Genomic DNA, 19375 nt, shown 5'->3' with positions numbered 1-19375 from the left:
ATCCTTTTTTCCGATCTTAGCGTCAGTCAGGTCGACAACTGGTGTTTCAGACCAATATTGAAACCAAGAAGCGTGCATCTCTCTGCTTCTGGTGGTGCTCTATCGGCCGCTCGCTCACCCTTGGGTGCCTCTGTGAACGGGGGGAACCCAGCACCGTTCCCAGAACTCCTCAGTGTGTGGGCGTACAGAACTATATAACGTGTGTGAGACAGTTTTCTGTCTTCTGCGTGATTGTATGCGTGTGTGTGTGCGTGTGTGTGTGTGCACTGACATAGAGTGTGGGTACAAGCGTCAGTGTATATGTGTGTGAGAGTGTGCGCATGCAGATGTGTGTCTGTGTGGTTAGTCCATTCAATTACACAATCTACCATGCAGTCTGAATCACATCCGGTTTCGAGCTGAAAATAACAAAACCACAGGGTGACAGAAAAGCAGCACAGCAGGCAACCGCCCACAGGGAGCGAGGAATACACACAAACACACTCTCAGTCCAGCAATGGTCACTTGGTATTTTCCACAAACAACCTATAGTTTAAATAAAACTAGTCTCCTTTAGCGCAAATGTGCCGGTTTTCTGTGCGTTGACCTTTGATTAGTAAGATCTTAGGCTGAAAATGCTCTTTCAATTATTGTAGACTTGTTTACATGCATGAAAGGTCGGGGAAAATTCACTTACTGAGCACCTAGAATATAAAAAGGTTGTCGGCAGGTCAGTTTGGGAAATTTGATCAGTGCAAAAACATTAAATTCAATATCTATTTTCAAAAACGTGATCAGTCATTCTTTAGAAGTTATACTGAAACGACACAGTTAAAAACAGCCAGTCTGACGTATGCAGCGTTTTTGTCAGTACTATATGGGGCAGGATGTGGTCAGCTGTGTGCTACAAAGTTGTCTTCCACCTGCAGAGACGTGCTCCTGCTACAGCACAACATTTAACACAAGAACACAAACAACAACCACTGCACAAAACTACAACCTAAACTGAAGTGATGATCAAGATTATACAGCAGAGAAGATGGGGAAATGTGGGTGTGAGGTGTTGTCCTTTGACACAAAAATGTGTCTGAAGAACCAAATGGAGGCTTGTACAGTTAAGTTCATGTCTGATGCATGTCACCCACTTCAGAAGAGCACCGTGTGGCTGTTTAAGTGTCTGCTGGGTAGGTTAGTGAAGTGCTGAGCCTCCTGTGAACATTTGTCTGTCTGATAGTTTATCTGCCATGTGCGGACAGTGTGTCGCTGTTAAACACAGCACATGCACTTGTATAAACATTAATGAGCCTGTTTTACGTAACAGAAAAGGGTATGACCCTTATTTCCACTAATTATGAGAGACTGTGGTCTCAGTAAAGTGACTAAACATAGTTGAAGTCCAAGCTTACAACCGCTATCTGTGAAATGGAATTAGCAGAGATGGAACAGCGGAGTGGAAGCAGAGAAGGTGGTTTACAAGAGATAAAGCGACTGAAGAAAGTCACATATATAATGTGAACAGAGAAATGTAGTGAAAGAAAAGAAGACTAGATATAGGATGAGAGAAACAAAAAGCTTGTAGAGCATTTGTTGCAATGAGAATTTTTTTATTTTACAAAACTGAATTAGGGCTGCACAGTTTCGTGGTGGTTAGCACTTTCGCCTTGCAGCTAGAAGATCCCTGGTTCGTGTCTTCCTGGAATCTTTCTGTATGGAGTTTGCATGTTCTCCCTGTGCATGTGTGAGTTTTCTCCGGGTGCTCCAGCTTCCTCCCACTGTCCAAAAACATGCTGAGGTTAATTGATAATTCTAAACCATCCGTAGGTGTGAATGAGAGTGTGATTGCTTGCATGTAGCCCTGTCCTGTAAGTCTGCTGGGATAGACTCCAGCTCCCTCGCAACCCTAATGAGGATTAAGCAGTGTATAGATTATGGATGGATGGAAACTGAATTAGAATTTGGATCAAAATACTTCACAGTGTGATCTAACCAACAGTCCTCTATTGTAGTGAAGTTTGGGTTCACTCAGTCATCAGGTCTAAACTCGTCTAGGTCCTACGTGTAGAATTCTGCACATCCAAACTAAATATGTAAAGAAACACACGGCCAATGCAGTAATCAAAAATTACATCTCAAATCAAGCCCCAAAAACACGCTCAGATTTGCAGCACTACAAACACAAAAGCTAAAAACGTCTGTCAGCCTCAGACCAACACTGCTGCACGAGCATTAATGTCAGTCCACAAATTATTACATAATGAAACCAAAACTGCCACTGAACCATTGAAATATACTGGCAGAATATTTCTTTGTTCTCAGACGTGCAAAGCAGATACAGATCTTGACCAAATAGTGACGACAGTGGAGCCACAGAGAAAGGACAACACAAGAGGTCGTGGACGGAAGGAGGAGTCTGTTGTCACCACACAACAGGTGAGGAAGGGACGGATGTACCTCGTTTTAAACTACCACAATGATATCAGCCAGGAATGCTTTAAAAACTTCATAGAGCTGGAAGACAATAAAAAGCAACAAAGAGGCATGCTGCGCTCACTAACACTCAGAATTTTCATTTCTTTTTTGCCACTCTGTTGTTCTTTTTACCCTCTGATGCAGTTCTATTTGTACTTCATGAATTGTGCTTTTTTTCACCTCATCATTCTTTTATTATTATTATTACAATTCTTGATGCTTTGACAATATTATGAACTTGATCTTCATGCCAGTAAAGACAGTGAATTGAGAAACAGAGAGCGAGCGGCTGAGAGCACTGTAATAATGTTTGGCCTTGGTCTGTCAGCGGGGTCCTTCCCCTTAAGAAGCCAACAGGAATGTGAGGAATGCGGCCTGAGAAAAAAAAGAAGGAGCAGTGGAGGGGGGGGGGGGGGGGGGGGGGGGGCAGAGGAGGATGATGGGAAAGAAAGAAAAGCCAAGAATGAGGAGGAGGAGGAGGAGGAGGAGGAGGGAGTAGAGAAGGGAATCCAGATGAAGATAGAAAGAGGGAGACAGGAATATGGAGGCAGAGAGTAATATGAGGAGAAGGGTGGGGGGTAGACACTGAGGAAAAGACTTATTATCTTTGGTGGGCTGAGTAAACACAAGAACAAAGAGGATGAGAATAATAAGGCTGGAAAATGTTTGGAAGGGGGAAAAAAAGCTTTTTTTCAATTTTTTTGCATGCGGATATTCCTGTATGCACGCAGCCATGTGTTGGTGTGTATTTACATATCTGTGTTCATGTGCTCATGTGTGTGTTTGAGTGTGAAACGCTGTCCGGGTGGGGTTAGTTCCAGTGCTGAGCTACACTCGGGTTTTTCTAAATTCTGCATGTAACTAATATTAGTGTAGGAAATGTCACACCTGCAGTATCTTACAGAAGATATTGTTTTTTCATGTCAGGCAGCTCTTTCAGTAAGGTCTACTCATCATGAGATACAGTCTGAAACTTTAGACATGCACTATGTTTCACAAGTTTGAGGTCACTTAGTCACTTATTTATGAAAAAAAAAGCAGTTGAAGATAACATTAAATTAATCAGAAATAGAGTCTAGCCATTGTTAATGTGGGAAAATGACTATTCTAGCTGGAAACGGCTGATTTTTTATTGTGCTCTAATGCTACATTGTGTTAGCTAGTCGTGTAGAAAGGCTAATTGATGTTTAGAAAACCTTTGTGCAATTATTTTAGCACATGAATAAAAGTGTGAGTTTTCTTGGAAAACATGAAATTGTCTGGGTGAGCCCAAACTTTTCGAATGTAGTGTATATAGAGTTCTAAATACAGAGAAAACTGCTGTTGGAAAAAAAAGTACACACTCATGATGCTAAAATCCCTGAAGATAGCTGCTGTACAGTAAAGCCCGACAAAGTAAAAACTCAGCAACTACATACTTAGTCAAATCCAGAGTCTGATATTTTGTCATCTGTTTTTGAATAAACAAATTTGAATAAACAAACAGGAGATGAAGTGATCATTTTTTAATATAAATATCATTTAATTAGGATCAGTGTGTTTGTCACAAAGATGCACAACATATTGTATCCGCATCGACATTGTGATGTGTGCGTCCTCACAGGAAGTGTGTTGTGAAGTAAGGCAAATTTACTCAAACACATCACACTTTTGTTGTTGCTTTGATATAAGAAAACTCATGCAGTGTTCATTTTCCATCATCAAACTAAAAAAGAGGTCTGTCTGTAGAAGATCATTTAAATCTGAAATTGATGGGTTCTTGAAAACACTAAGTATATGTATATACAAGACAGCAAAAATGAGTAACAGGAGAGAAACACTGAACAGGAAGTTGTGGTTGCACAAAAGATGCACGACCTCCGTTGACATTAATTGGAATATTAATAATGTTGTGTAAATGTGACACCAGAATACCATATTCTACTCTTTTCACAGTCATTTCTGCAGTAACTGGGTGGAGACTAGAGGCTTCTCTGTGCCCAGCTAGATTCTACTGTAGCCTGTAAATAGTAGTGTCTAACCACAAGCAGATGTTCAGCAACTGAGGCGTTTGGGTTCAAATTTCTTTATATTTACATGTATGTAATATAATATTTATTTATTTATATTATGTTATATTATACTTGTCGGACAAACACTGGATTCACACGTATAATCAATGAATAATTGTGATAAATAGGCTGATCTCAGTATTGAACAAAACATTGTACATGTGATTATTATTTTGGCCATAATCATTCAGCTCTAATTAGCTGCATGGATATAGTTCAGTTACAGAACATATGATGACCAAAAACAGGTACTTGGTCAGCAGTGCCTCACTACTGCTGACTCAACACGACTGCTGGGTCACTTGAAACAGCACCACAGAGCTCTGTATGATGAGTGTAAAGCCAGATCTGAACAAAAACTACTTTAGATGACACCATACGAAAAAGGTTACAAACAAGTCACACGAAAAGTAATTTTTTAGCTTTTTAAAAATATTTCATATTTTCTATGCCGATGCATTCCCTACAAATCACCTCAGTCTTTCTACAATGATTAATTCTTTGTAAATAGAGTTATTTGAGTCATCTTGTGAAAATCCGTGTATCTTTTCTCATCACAATATATATCGCAGGAAAAAAAAACATATTTCAATGTCAGTTTTTTCTTAGAATGTGCAGCCCTTGTTAACACTTAAGAATGTGTGTCTTTAAATTAAGCTCTGATGCTACATCTGTCATGTAGTGGGATTCATTGTGTCTGACATATTAGTCAAGTGGATGAATATATCACTCAGTGGATTCACAGCGTAATCAGAAATGGAAACCCAAACAAGACATAATCATACATTCCTATGCAGACAGTACATTCTTTAAAGACACACAAGCATGTTTCCGTGGCCTGGATGTGTGTGTGTGTGTGTGTGTGTGTGTGTGTGTGTGTATGTGTTTGTGTGTGTGTGTGTGTGTGTGTGTGTGTGTGTGTGTGTGTGTGTGTGTGTGTGTGTGTGTGTGTAGTCCACAGAATCACAATAAATCGCTGACAGACATTTTCCAGAGTAACTGTGCCATGTGTGCAGTCATCACTAACCAGTAAGAGGTACAGATGCCAAACAAGCACATAGTGAAGAAAATGAACATTAAATGTAGCACAGAGATTTCAAGCAATCAAAGTAAAGGCAGTAGTGCTGCAAAAACTGCCCCACTGACAGGAGCTCTTTGAGTTGCATAATGCAGAAACTTAAACTGAAATATGGCTGTATGTGAATGAATGAGAACCTCCTTTGGATGTTTGATCAGGTTAAATTAAAAGTGAACTGAGGTCAACTGAGAAGTGTACACTGAATGACCGAGGATTCTTTACAACCTTAGCGTGTTTGGAGTTACGGCAAGTTGTTCAAAACACAGCAAGAAACCATAGCAACCGCAGGAAAATCCCAGAGATATCAACCCCAGACACATACAAACCCTCAAAACGTAAAGTCAAACCAAATCAAAACTCACCCTCTAACACCCACCGTTCTGAACAACAACAAGCCTGAGAAGCGTGAGTGTGTGCGTAGGAAACACCCAGACAGGCCAAAAATAGCTCCACACTCATTCCCCATCTCTCGCTTTCAACCCCTCGCTCTCTCTCGTTCTCTTTCTCTCTATATGTCTCTCGCTTGTGTCATGATAAACCATTGGTAGGAAAAAATAAGTTATTGTTCCTATATGGAAAATATCACGCACTTAAGAGCACATCTGAATGTGACAATATTAGGCTGAGTATATGATTCAGTGTATGGAGAGAATAACAACTATGTTGGCAAAACTGTTGCACGAGAGGAAACATAAAGCTTCTGACTAGAGGGAAAAAATCAGTAGGGTGAGATTCAACTGTTTGACACTGAGACAATTAAATGCATCTTTGACAATATTATGGCAAGTAGTTCTGCTGTTGGTATTCTTTCTTGTTAAAATTATGATAGATAAGGGCAACACTGGCATGCTGTAGCCATGCACACGTCTCCATTGGGCTGTACCATCAATGCTGTCACACCCACACATATTGTCATTTGGTCCAAATCATGGTGGCAACTTCGCCAGTTTGTTTATGCAGAAGCTGCCCAATTACAAGTGAGGCAGGACTCACAAGTAGCATGTTTACTGGACGGTTTTCCAAACCTGTCATCCTGCAAAGTTAGAGATTTTTAAACAAATGCAATTACCGGCTTTGTTAAATATGTTAAACCAAGCGTGTTGGTGAGGACGTGCTTTTCTGGAAATAGAATCTGAGCTATATTAAGCCCAATGAGTGTGTTTAAAGGTAGTTATGGTTTATTGTATTGTAGTTCAATATTTTTAAACACTATGTGCTAAAAGTAGAAAGTTGATATAATCATGGCAAATGCTATTAAACTGATGAGTCGTGTTAAAACGTGTGTGTGGAATACATGACCGTTCAAAAGTTTGGGGTCGCCCAGGCAATTTCATGTTTTCCATGAAAACTCACATTTTTATTCATGTGCTAGCATAATTTCGCAAAGGTTTTCTAATCATCAATTAGCCTTTCAACACCATTAGCTAACACACCCCTATGTGGGGAGGTATGAGTGTTCCTATCTGTCTTCTTTGTACTGTGTGGGTTCGGGGGGGGGGGGGGACAGGTAGAAGGTGAGGCATCATTATTATTCTGTAAAAGCACTTTGTATTGCAATTTCTTGTATAAAAAGTGCTACATAAATAAAGTTTTGATTTGATTTGATTATGTAGATATTCCATTAAAAATCAGCTGTTTCCAGCTAGAATAGTCATTCACCACATTAACAGTGTCTAGACTGTATTTCTGATTAATTTAATGTTATCTTCATTGAAAAAACTGCTTTTCTTTTGAACTGCAGTGCATATGTGTGTGTCTGTATGGAAGGCGACTCTCTTTTAACCTGCTAGATCACCATGGTAACTGAAACTGTAAGGCCAAAAAGCTTTAGGAGAGTTTCAGTTCAGAGTTTGGAATTTTAAATTGGCTGTAAGAAGCACCATCCGACATCCAGTTTTTTTCTTTCTGACCCTATTTGCTTTGAGTGATGTCTTATATCTGCAAATCTGTTGAGCTGTATGTTAGTGAGTCCACTGGATGAAGCTGGACAGTTACAGCAGGTAAACCGTAGGTGTTGCATTGCCATGGGAACCCCTATGTATTCAGTCAGTAATGCAGAAAATGCATAAACACGTTTTTATATTTGGTCCTGATGTACTGCTCAGTCAGATTTACTGTGTTGATAAAGAGATTAGAAAATTGATGAGTTCATCATTAACATCATTGTCACTAATGGATCATTTATGTAAGTTCATTAAAAAACTGTGATGCATGATGATAATGACTGAACTGAATCTTGATTAAGAAACCTACATTCAAACCGCTTAAACACATTTAATTACAGTCACATCTATTAGTGCTTTAATAATGAGGCACAAAGTACTTAGTGACACCAGATAATAGAAAGACATCCTGGATTAGTTGAACTTACTTATGCGCTACTCTCCTGTCTGCTGTAAGCCAGTTTCACTGAAGCACAGTGATCAAATAGCTGCTTCCTAAACAATCTGCATAAGTTAGATGTTCAATGTAGTCATAGCTTAAGGCTGGTTCACTTTTATTTCTTCACAACCTGTCTTATCAGACTGCTCAGGACTTGTTAATCTTCTCTGACTTCTTCTATTACAATGTTGCTGCATTCCCAGATCTCACGAACTGATTTTCTAAATACAAAACATATTATTTGGTCAAACTAAGCATTCCAAATTGCAAGAATTCCCAAGAAAATGCTTTTTACACTAATGGAATAACTGTGATAAGTGGATTAAGTCAATGCCTAGTTAACAAGCTCTTTATTAGGAGAGCTTTATCTATCCTCTGAAACATCTTTTTATTAATTGAAAAGGTGTGCAATGATGAGTCAAAGAGTATGATAGATAAAGTTCATTACAGTAGAAAAAAGTTTGAAACTGACTGTAGGAGCTCAAGCGTCTGACCTAGAAACTACCTTTAGACAACTAGTGAGTTAACGGTTAGTTCGTTACAGCAGTTCACAAAGCTGTGAATGTTGTCAGTCTGTTTATAAGAGGACGTTATGTTGAGGCTGCCACATCTGATCAGAGATGAATCTGTACTGGGTGTATGGGTGGAGAACTTTGACTGGGTCTGATGTTCATAGCGACGTGTTACAAAGAAGCAGGCTGTGAGATGTCAGCAGCTTTGAAGTGATGAACCCAAAATCGTGTGTTTTGGGTTGTTTCCTGTTATTATATAAGTCTTAACAGACCACAGAACAGTTTTCGCAGAAGAGTGTTGCAATTTCTGCCATTGTTAGGTTTTTTTTGGTGATATTGACGTTTTATGTCATTGTTCTCACTCGTGCAGATTATAGAGAAACCTAAAGGAAATGCAACAGTTAGCAAAAGAATGTCTGTGTGATCTTACTCTGTTAAATGCTCCGCATCACATAAACACATCTAATACACAATCTGTCTGTCTGCCTATGACAGTGTGAGAGTTTGCCTATCCCAATGTAACTCTCCCCAACAGGTGGAGCGAGGTTTTTGCTTGTTGTTAAATAAGGTCAAATAAAATAAAGGATATATTTTTTCATAATTTTGAAATCCACAGCTACTGTAGATAATAGTGTTTGCCAGGTGTTCAGCTGCTTCTGTTCATGTTAAGTTCGACAGTAATTAAAACAGAAGAGGCACGATTCATAATTTTCACACGCTGCCTGTCTGGTGGAGAGAAGATAAAGTAAGATCAACTTTATTGTCCCTGCAGGGAAATTTTTCTTGGCTGCTGAAGCTCTTGCAGCAAGTGGATGAAAACAGCAACAAGCTGAAGCTCATGATAAAAACATCACACAGCTATCACCACACACTATAAAACGCTTCATACAGGAGAAGGAGAGCATGAAGCACGTATATGTGCAGTCTGTCACCGATGACTGATGAACTTGTGTTTTCTCTGGGGTTTTCAGTGAAAGGTTATACCTCTCCTCTCTGCTGTGCCCTCTGTGGGAAATTAAGAGGCAGAATGAGAGGGAGAAAGAGAGACAGATGGCTTTTCCTCGCAGGATATCCTGTTCTAAGTAGAGCTGCTGGGCCCATTCTGACCTCCTCACCCCTCTTGACCCATGATCCAAGCACAGTTTAGGCTCACATCTCCAATGTTTCCTAATCGCCCAAATCTCTTAGTATTCTCTCAAGCTCTGCTCTGATCTCTTTGCTTTCTCCTCTTCCTAACTCCTCCATCACACTCACAAGTGTCAAATTTTCTCTTCCGTCTTTATTTCTTTAATGCTCAACACTTTCATCCTTGTGGGTTCAAAAGTCACAGGTAAACTAACTAATTCATTTTGGACATTCATCCATCACTGAAGTTAAACAGGTATGACTGATTGCTCAGGGTCCATCCATTAAATCCAGTATTCATGAAGTTCAACCACAAACTACATATAATTTAGCATCAGCCTCTAGCCCAAGAACAAGTTACCATGTGATTTGCTTTTATGACCATGTAGAAACTGTTGTTTGCGGCCACAGTTCCAGGACAAAGAGGGAGATTTGTACGGAAAGACAGAAACTGTAGAATATCACATCACACTGTGGTACACTTGTTTTCCAACATACAAAGGCATTCTGAGATGATAAAAAAGGCTACACACATGAAAAGAATGGAAAATAAGTGGTTAGAAAAACACTTTGTGTGTGTTTCCATCTTACTCTGACTCTCATAGCCTTTCCCGTTTTCTCTTGCAAACCTCTGTCTTTAAAAACACATCCACCATAACTCCACTTTATTCTGACCGTGTGCGTCATGTGCTGAAAAAGAATATCCTCCTAACACTGTCTTGGAACTAGTGAAAAAACCTGTCAGCGAGTTTAAGACTGTTAGTTGCCAATATTTTCCCAAATCAAGTGTAATTTTCTCAGCACTACTGGTGTGTTCCGACATATTTTGTCCTGTTTCAGTTTGCTGTAGATATTGCTACAGCACATTTCTACAAAAACAAAAGAGTTATTATGATGTCACTACTTTGGCAGTACAAATTTGAAAATTGCACACAAGGAAACCAGACTGTAATTCTAAAAATCCTAATGTGACAACATAAAGAAGTACGACTATTCCTGAAGGAAAAAATCATTCAGACATCATTTACTGCACTCAGATGCCCAACTTTTTGTCTCCCCCACTTTCTCTGTATGTTGGCCTCTCTCTCTCTCTCGCTCACACCCAGCCATCCCACCCTGCAGTGTAACTGGAATCCATTAGCTGATGAATGGTTGTTTGTGTTTTTTTAAGCTCAACAGTGCCTCCCCTGGCCTTCGTGGCCAAACTGGGTGATAACAAAACATGCACTGTGATTAGAGAAATAATTAGCCAATCATCCTCTGACCTGTGAGCCAAACCCGAGGTCAAAGAGACAAAAAGTGGGCTGCTTCCCAGGTGCTTTCCCATGAAAGTCAGTCAGTGGACACAGCTGCAGAGCAAATGCATACTGGAGTCATTGTGAGCAGACAGGTTACATTCAGAGTGCACACATTTGTGTGCCTGGACTTCATTGCGTGCAGGATGTCTGAGAGTAAGTGCCGCTTGTCTTTAAAACTGTGTGTGCCTGAGACGAGGATCCCAGCGGATCGAGTGCAGATTTTGCCCAGAGAGGCTGCGGTGGAAATCAACACTTCCTGTTTCCTGTGGCGAGAGGAAGTGCTACTGTCGCTGTCCCCTTATCGCTGGACACACAGACAGAGCAGAGGGAAGGCAGGGAGGGAGGGGGGAGGAAGAGAAGGAGGGATGCCAGGCAGGCCGGACAAAGGGAGAAGGTTTAAGAGGTACTGAGGACTGTGTGTCCGCCAGAGGGGTGTGCTATGAAGCAGGTTCAATACAGTCAGGCTTTTTTTTTTTGTTTAAGCCTGCTCGACCAAACCTAAAGCCCCAGTCAGAGAAAACATGCATGGTTACCAGCTTTTTTAATAGTCAGTTTTTATCATCAGGCTCTGGACACATGCGAATAAAGGTGGACATCTGGCACCTCATTTGACTCTTTATCAGCACAGAATCCACTAATGGGGCTGCCTACTTCAGTCAAAGCAAATTCACATGGCAAATTAATGCAAAAGAGCAATGCTGATAGAAAACTGTAAAAAAAAAAAAGTGTAAATTAATAGAGTTAATATATATTTTGACAACAGTGACTCTCAGTGCAGCTGCTTATTTGTAATGTGACAGCTGCACATCACCTATAAAACTTTAAACTTCATCCATTTAAACTTAATCCTCAAGATGAGCATTTGGGTCACCGTCACAATGCCTTTTAACAAAGAACACGTGGAAATCTCTTTAGTTTTTGACCAAATCAAAGTGAAACACTAGTGAAATGCAATACTAATAAATGAGGACCAAACATATTTAAGCACTTTCTGCATCACCATCGGAAGGCATAGGTTCCCGTGGCAACAAGACACACTTAGTTTACCCACTGCACGACTTTGCTCAGAGACATTACTAACTTGCACCTCAGCAGGTTTCCAGATACAACATATTCCCTCAGCGGACAAACTGAATCACTCAGAGAGGGTCATCAGTAGAAGAAGTGGTGAATCGATGCTTCTTACAGCAATCAAATCTGAAACTCTGAAGCAGATCCTGACAGAAAAACACTCAGGAAATAGTAAATAATCACAAAAGGAGATTTCTGATGAGAAAGAGAACGTGTGTAGAATGGCTCCTACAGGCTTTTTATTTTTGGTGATGTATGTACCTAGTGTCAGTTTCTGAATGTTATCAGTTACCTAAATGTTAACCAGCTGCCGTCATCTCCTCTCTGGGAGAATACAAAAACATTTGGCTACTGTTTGCTACTTTATATTAGCGAGTGAAATGCAAGGAAACATAACATGCATAGATCAAAGCCTGTAGCTCTCTGTGATGCACAGTTTACTTCACTTATGTTGGCGGAGTCCATGCAAGCAAAGAGAAAAATCACTCAGAACTCATTCTCCCACCACTCATTTGCGTGTCAGCAGGACTGTGGGTGGTTAAAGCAGCAGCTATGGGAAGAGCGTCTCTATACAAAAGACAGATATCCCTGGTATTTTATTGTATGCCATGTAGGACCATGTAGATGTATTGTATATGCATCGTGGACATGACCATGGGTGCAAAGAGGAGCATCCCCATACTCCGGCATGGTGTACTTCAGTTTCTTAGGGAGAACCGCATGAGCTGCAGGCAAGCCGATAAACGAAAAGACAGAGAGTGACAAACAGGATCAGAAAAGAAAGTAAATAAAGAAAAGACAGCGCGACAGTGAAAAGCAGCTTGTGTGTGCACAAAGTACAAATGCAACAAGTTGGATGCAGATTGCAATTAAAATGTATCCACTTGCATTTCATTGTCAAGGAGCAAGAGAGAAACAATGAGAAAGACAGAGGGAGAGAGGGGGGAAAGAGATGTTTGGGATCAGGGTGGGGAAGCTTTCAGCACTTGGGATTGTCCCAGATGGACACAAGCCGCTCCCTCCCTTTATAAACAGCCTCTGGCTTCGACCTCCTCTCCTCTCCTCTCCTCTCCTCTCCTCTCCTCTCCTCTCCTCTCCTCTCCTCTCCTCTCCTCTCCTCTCCTCTCCTCTCCTCTCCTCTCCATCTTCTGTCCTTTCATTCCTGTTGTGCACAGCTCTGAAACTCTCAGACCTTCAGCAGAAAATACGAACGAGCTGACACACTTCTGTTGTTGTCCTCTATTCCTCTGACAATTTCTTGCGTCCCCCAGCACCACCGCCACCCCCAATCCTTGCCATTTCCAAAGTCAACACACCACTAAATGCCGGGCTGACTCACTTCCACTGTGGGTGGCTCTGTTTCCAATTTTCTCACCACCTCAGCCACCCCACCACCTTGGAAGAAAAGAGAAAACTTTTGTCCAGAAAACAACAAAAAAAGAAGTAGCCAACCAGACATGCATAAGGGACACGGACATTTTTCCAAGTTGCTCAGTGTTAAAGGGACAAAAGCGTGCATGTAGATGCCCAGAAGAGACGTGGGGTGAAACCAAGCATGCTTCTCTCAGTTCTTTTGTGGCTCTGAAATGGTTATCGCTGTTTTCCTTCCTTTCTTTCTCTTTGGGAGAGCGTGGGAGCGCCCTCAGAGCGCTGCAGAGAAACCACGGGGCTCATAACAACAGGAGGAAGCCGGTAACTTGAGTAACTTGGGCCGGGCAAAGAGAGGGATAAGGAGGAGAAGTGGAACGAGGAGCGAAGGAAAGGCGAAAGACAGCAAGGGACAGAGAGAGCTTCTCGGAGCATTTTGCATCTTTACACAACTTTGAACACATAAAATCCGAGCTCGCACAAGCAGAGGCACACAACTCACACTCCCAAATAACCTGCTGCATTCCAGACACATGCACACACAAGCTGACACTTTTGCATTCGCGTGAAATTAGACAACTTTTCCAACCGGAGCACTGCCTTACCAGTCTGTGTTGTGAACATTCAGCGTAAGGAGTGTGTCAGAAAGTCCCATCAGTCATGTTCTCATACAGTTCAATCCAGAGAGATCGGGAGCAGTGAGGACACTCAAACAACACACGCACAAACACACACACAGGCACAGTATCAGTTCCCTCTGTCCAAGTGTTGAGAAAGTGAGGGGCCGCAACAAAAGGCAATGGAGGGAGGGAGAGATTGAGAGAGAGAGAGGGAGAGAGAGAGAGAGAGAGAGAGAGAGAGAGAGAGAGATTAACCCCTCTGAGCCGACTGGTGGACTCTCTCTCTCCCTCCCTACACACAGTTGGTTTGCCGTATCACTGACTTCTTGTGTTTTCTCTCAAGTGCCAAGAGGAGGAAGGGAGAGCACTGAGCATGTGTGTGTGTTTGTGAGTGTGTGTATGTGTGTGTGCGTTCATGCTCGTGGATGTGTGTGTTGTAGGGTGTGTGTGTGTATTTTAAGGTAGGAGGGACCGGCTGGCTCAAGTCCAGAGGCAGGCAGCCTGGTAGAAAAAGACAATAGAAGGAAACACTATATCAGGAGGAGGCAAAATACCAGCACAAAAATAATTAACAGACAGTGAAAAACAATGACATCCAGAGTGGAAAACACAGCCTGCAACCCTCGCCAAACAATGATAGTGGAAGCGACGAACAGAAAAAGCTAATTTTTTGTTGTTGCTGCCACAGAATTTAAAAATACCAAAATCCAGAAAGATCTAAAGGGGTTGGTGGCAACGAATGTCAAAAATGTGAGTATTATTTTTGTAGATGCACTGGAGGCAAAAATGACAAAGTGCATGACTGTGTCTCTTGTGGGAAAAACACAAACATGCTTGTTGTTTTTTTTTTTAATCTCCCAAAAAGTTTTTTGGAAGTTACCGTCATACTCACTTGTGGGCCATCGCAAGCATGTAGACACACATTCCCCACGCAATCACTCAGCCATGACTCCCACACCAATCTCACCACCACCCACCCACACACACACACACACATTCCCCCGGCTGTAATCATATCTAGTGATAAGGACAGCTTCCCCCAGCGGTTGCAGGCTCTCTGGGCTCCGACCACAGTGACTTACAATGGCCCTGTATTCTGAGGCTGCACTGATTACACACACAAGGAGCTGCATTACACCCTGCTAATTCAATTTCCTCCCCTCTGGGTCAACCTTTGTGTGTGTTTGTGTGTGTGTCTGAGTGCATGTGGAGGGACTGATTAAGCAGTTGTTGAAGAGTACAAGCTGCCTGCACAAAAACTGACTGTAATATTCACTAAAGGAGAGAGAAAGCATACAGTGTTGTTGATCAATTCCATGTTTGTTTGTGCACTTCTTGATAATTCTGCATTTCAAACAACACACAATGTCCAATGGCTAATTTGTTCTTTCTTAAACATTGACAATCTGCCCCTCACAGTGTCCATGAGCAATTATTTGATGTAGCTGCATGTTTCAGTTGTGACAGCAGATGCAAAGTCATATTCGGGTTGTTCTCAACAGCTTCCAACTAGGTCTCATACTCCTCTCTACTGGAAAAATGTTGCTTTTGACCAGTAATTGTACAATACAGCAGAAGAAATCAGGTGAAATTGGAAAAGCCCTTAGAAAGCGCAGTACTCCACCAAGGCCGTTCATTCCTCCACATGGCGTTGTCAGAAATGCAGCATTTGTTTATAAGTTATTGACGATTAGTAATCCCGGCAACATAGAATGTGGACATTTAATATAAATGTACCCACAAACAAAATGATCTCGCACTGTGCACAGGCATGTGTTATGCATGTGTATGCTATGTACGGATATCGAATAACATGACCTAAATATGTAGCGCATGGCGGGAATTGAAGGGACTCAGAAACACCCCCACAATTTAATCAGTTGTTCCTTGTATTATTTCATATGGATAAGTCTTGATTAGTCTGCAGTGGTCAATTTTTAGAAAGATCGCAGTCATGTGATCATAAGCAGGGAGCTGACGTAGTGTTTGCTTGTTGTCACAGTTACAGTGAAGCCATGCTGTTATCTTGCAATGATACAGAAATCTTTAACAAATCCGTCAATCAGGATAAGCCACATCACTGCCAACATCTAATCACTTGGTCCCTGCATCATTTCTGACTTTCCCAGAAAATTTCATCCAAATCTGTTCATTCATTTTTGAGTAATGTTGTTAACAGACAGACGAACAGACAAACAAATCAATGCCAGTCGTTACATAACTCTGATGAGAATCCACCTCCTTGGCTGAGTAATAAGATGTAAAGAAGAAAAACTTAAGTTTCGATCTTACAATATTATACATGGAGAACCCACAAATTATTGCCTGCAAAGAACAGTCATTACTCTATTAATTTACATATTTGACCATAAACCAAAATACAGAGTTATATTCAGGTCCCATGCTGTCCCCCCTTTTCAGCAAATTATTAATCGTCTTAGAAGTCCCCAGAGTGTCTTTCAAATTTTCAGCTCTAAATACCACAAAGCTGGTTCATTTCACAATGAATGTACAACTCCTGTTTTTAGCTCTGTTCTAAATGTGCAGTTTCAGTGTCTTTTTAACACAGCTAAGTCCTTCTCCTCCCTCTTCAGGAAGAAGGCTCTCTCTGTGTCTGTGACTGCAGAGCAAAACGGTTGACAACACGGCAACTCAGACATGAGTAAGTGTCTCAGTCCAGGACTTTCTGTTGCTTCTAACTTTTCTATGAGTAATCATTTTACATGAAAATATCACTACGCCCGTTATTTTTAACTTATGCGCATGTTAGGTCTGTGAGACAATGTTGCAGTTACACAGTCAACATTTTAGCTGTGTGGAGTACCTCCATTGTCTGACAAAAACAGCTTTTTTGGGAATTTAGCTTTTTTAAAATGCAGGACATGTGAGCACAGAGACCAGGAGAGAAGCAAACATCGTGTAAACAGAAACAGAGTTAGGAATTATCCACTTAGATGAAGTCAATAAAGTTCAAACAATAGAGATACACTACGAGTAAAAGTGGAAAAAGACATTGACAGTGACACTGTAAGTTCAAAACTGAGGCAGCTGTTTCTCAACTATGGGTGCTGAAAGTGTCTAAATATCCATAAAGGTCCGTGTACGGATCTGGTAATTGGATTGGATGAGTGGTTATTTGATGTTCGTTTTAAAATGCAAAAAATAAAATTGAAATCGAAGGCGTTTTTCCTTTTCATGATCAAAAATGGATGTATGAAATTTTTAAAAACGCTTTGATTTTTCTCTTCCTGATTTTACTTTTTTGTTTTTCTAAATATAAATTAAAAATCAAAGCATTTTTAAAATTTCGTATATCCCTTTTTGATCATGAGAAGGAAAAACGGCTTGTATTTCAATTTTAGTTTTTGTATTTTAAAACAAAAATCAAATAACCATTTGTTTTTTGTTCAATACCCATTCCAGAACGGAAAATCCAATTGCCAGGAAAATACACGGACCCATAAAACATCATGATGGTACATTACAGATTAAACTGCAGTGCAGTGTGCACTTTTTTATTCAAAGAAATTATAGCTTTGGCTTGACGTTCAACTGAAAAAGCTTTCACTGCTGCATGAAAGCAACCTCTCCTGTGACACGTTAAGAACAGTATATAGTAGACATATGAGGTCGAAATCAAAATCAGGTTTTTAAAATTACATCAACACTCTTAATTTATAGCTGAATGGTCCAGTTGTAAAAGCACTAAACACTAATTAAAGCAGAGCCTCATTTTGGAGGTTTGGAGGTCTCACTGGAGGTTTTTCTTGCAAGCTGCAAAGAAAATGATGTGTGATGAGTCAAAATCACTAAAAGGAGGGTGGGGATGCAGAACACAGAGCTACACTGGTTTTATATGATGAGAATCAGTTGTTGGTCTGACTTTGTCATGAAAAATTCAAATGCTCTTTGGCCTCTTGTGTTCCCCTCCCAAGTTTCTTAAACTAGGGGCAGGGGCCTAAAATAGGTTGCAGGCCTGTTTCTGGCAGGTCCCACCAGAACACAAGCTAGAAATATGTGATCCTGAGACCCACAGTACGACGGGGATGCAATACTTTAATTAAAAGTCCTTGCTTTAATTTGAAGCAAGAGGTCAGAACTGCGGGCTGTTCTTCTGATTCTGTGTAAAGCGGACTGATGCAGTGACTGGCTCGCTGCAGGTTGTTTATCGGACTCATTCAACACATCTGAGTCTCATTTTGGCCAAATAAAACAATGCAGTGCGTCACTGTCAAATGCATGGCAAACATAAGGAGTGTGTGTGCTTGTGCAAGTGTGTGTGTGTTCAAAAATACAAAGAAAATGTGTGTGTGTGTGTGTGTGTGTGTGTGTGTGTGTGTGTGCGTCCAAAGGCAGAGAATGTGTTTGTCATTAAAATGACTGAATACAAGGGCGAGGTCCCTCTGGAGGGGTGGGTAGCTACATATCTGGAGTACACACACACACACACACACACACACACACACACACACACACACACACACACACACACACACACACACACACACAATGTAGAGCCGCACTTTTAGCTCATGCTGCTTTCCAGTTCCTCAAGCTGATGTTGCCTCATCCACCTTTGGCTACGTCACTCCTGGGAGTCAAACCAGCAACCTCTCAGACCTCTGTACAACCTCAACAAACCACAGACACATAAATCTTTGTTCTAACCACACACTCACATAAACCGTCACACACCTTTTCTGTCGTTTTCTCTGACTAAACTCCTGTTCACACTCCGTCACTCACACATACACACGGAAAGTCGTCTCCAGATGTGGGTGTGATGCTTGTACACAGTGATTAGTGAGTGAGGAGCGCTGCCTTGTGTGTATCAAACCTCCCCTCCTCTGTTTTGGTTACCAGCCTCGTCTGCTAAGCTTCACTAATCAGTCCCGCTGTCAGGAGAAGAAACACGAGGCTGAGGCCTGAGCGCCCAGGACTGTTGACACACAGAGCACTGGCTTGTCAGTCACAGTGTTCTCCTCACACCACGATATCACAATGATTGTTTTCCTCCTGTTCATAGTCATAGATGAGCTGCTGTTCATTCTACGGGGGAACAAAGGGGTTTCAAAAAATCTGATCAGATACAGTAAGATTTTTCCACCTAGCAGGTAAAGACATTTGTGAAAACGCCTCTATATCACCAGCAACAGTCGGTCATGTAGAGTTGCCACTGCTGGAGATAACCGTATTCGTACACACGCTGCTAGAAATGTTCTGGGAAAGAAATTAAATCTGATTTGGCACACTGATGAAAACTGGGACGAGTGAAACAAAATGAGTCGAGGTCAGGGTTTAATTTTGAGAGAAATTTCTAATTTTACTAAATGAGAGCATGCGGAAGCCTCAAGTTCAACATTTCTGTCTTTCTGTCTGCTTTCACTTGCAACTCACTAGTTGTATAAAACTTGTAAAACTT

At 41.1% G+C, this 19375-nt stretch overlaps 1 protein-coding gene across 1 annotated transcript in view; it reads right to left on the bottom strand.

The window, feature by feature from the left end:
- Window positions 1-14194, bottom strand: part of hdac7a (histone deacetylase 7a) — a 77705-nt gene extending 63511 nt beyond the window's left edge. Inside the window, exon 1 of the mRNA XM_051949652.1 lies at window positions 13939-14194. Coding sequence (XP_051805612.1) covers window positions 13939-13957 — 19 coding nt within the window. The 5' untranslated portion in view covers window positions 13958-14194. The remainder of the gene's footprint in view (window positions 1-13938) is intronic.
- Between the last annotated feature and the right edge of the window lie 5181 nt (window positions 14195-19375).

Source organism: Acanthochromis polyacanthus, chromosome 6 (assembly GCF_021347895.1).
Source record: "Acanthochromis polyacanthus isolate Apoly-LR-REF ecotype Palm Island chromosome 6, KAUST_Apoly_ChrSc, whole genome shotgun sequence".
NCBI classification, from domain to species: Eukaryota; Metazoa; Chordata; class Actinopteri; family Pomacentridae; genus Acanthochromis; species Acanthochromis polyacanthus.
This window is presented reverse-complemented; position numbering and strand designations above follow the sequence as displayed.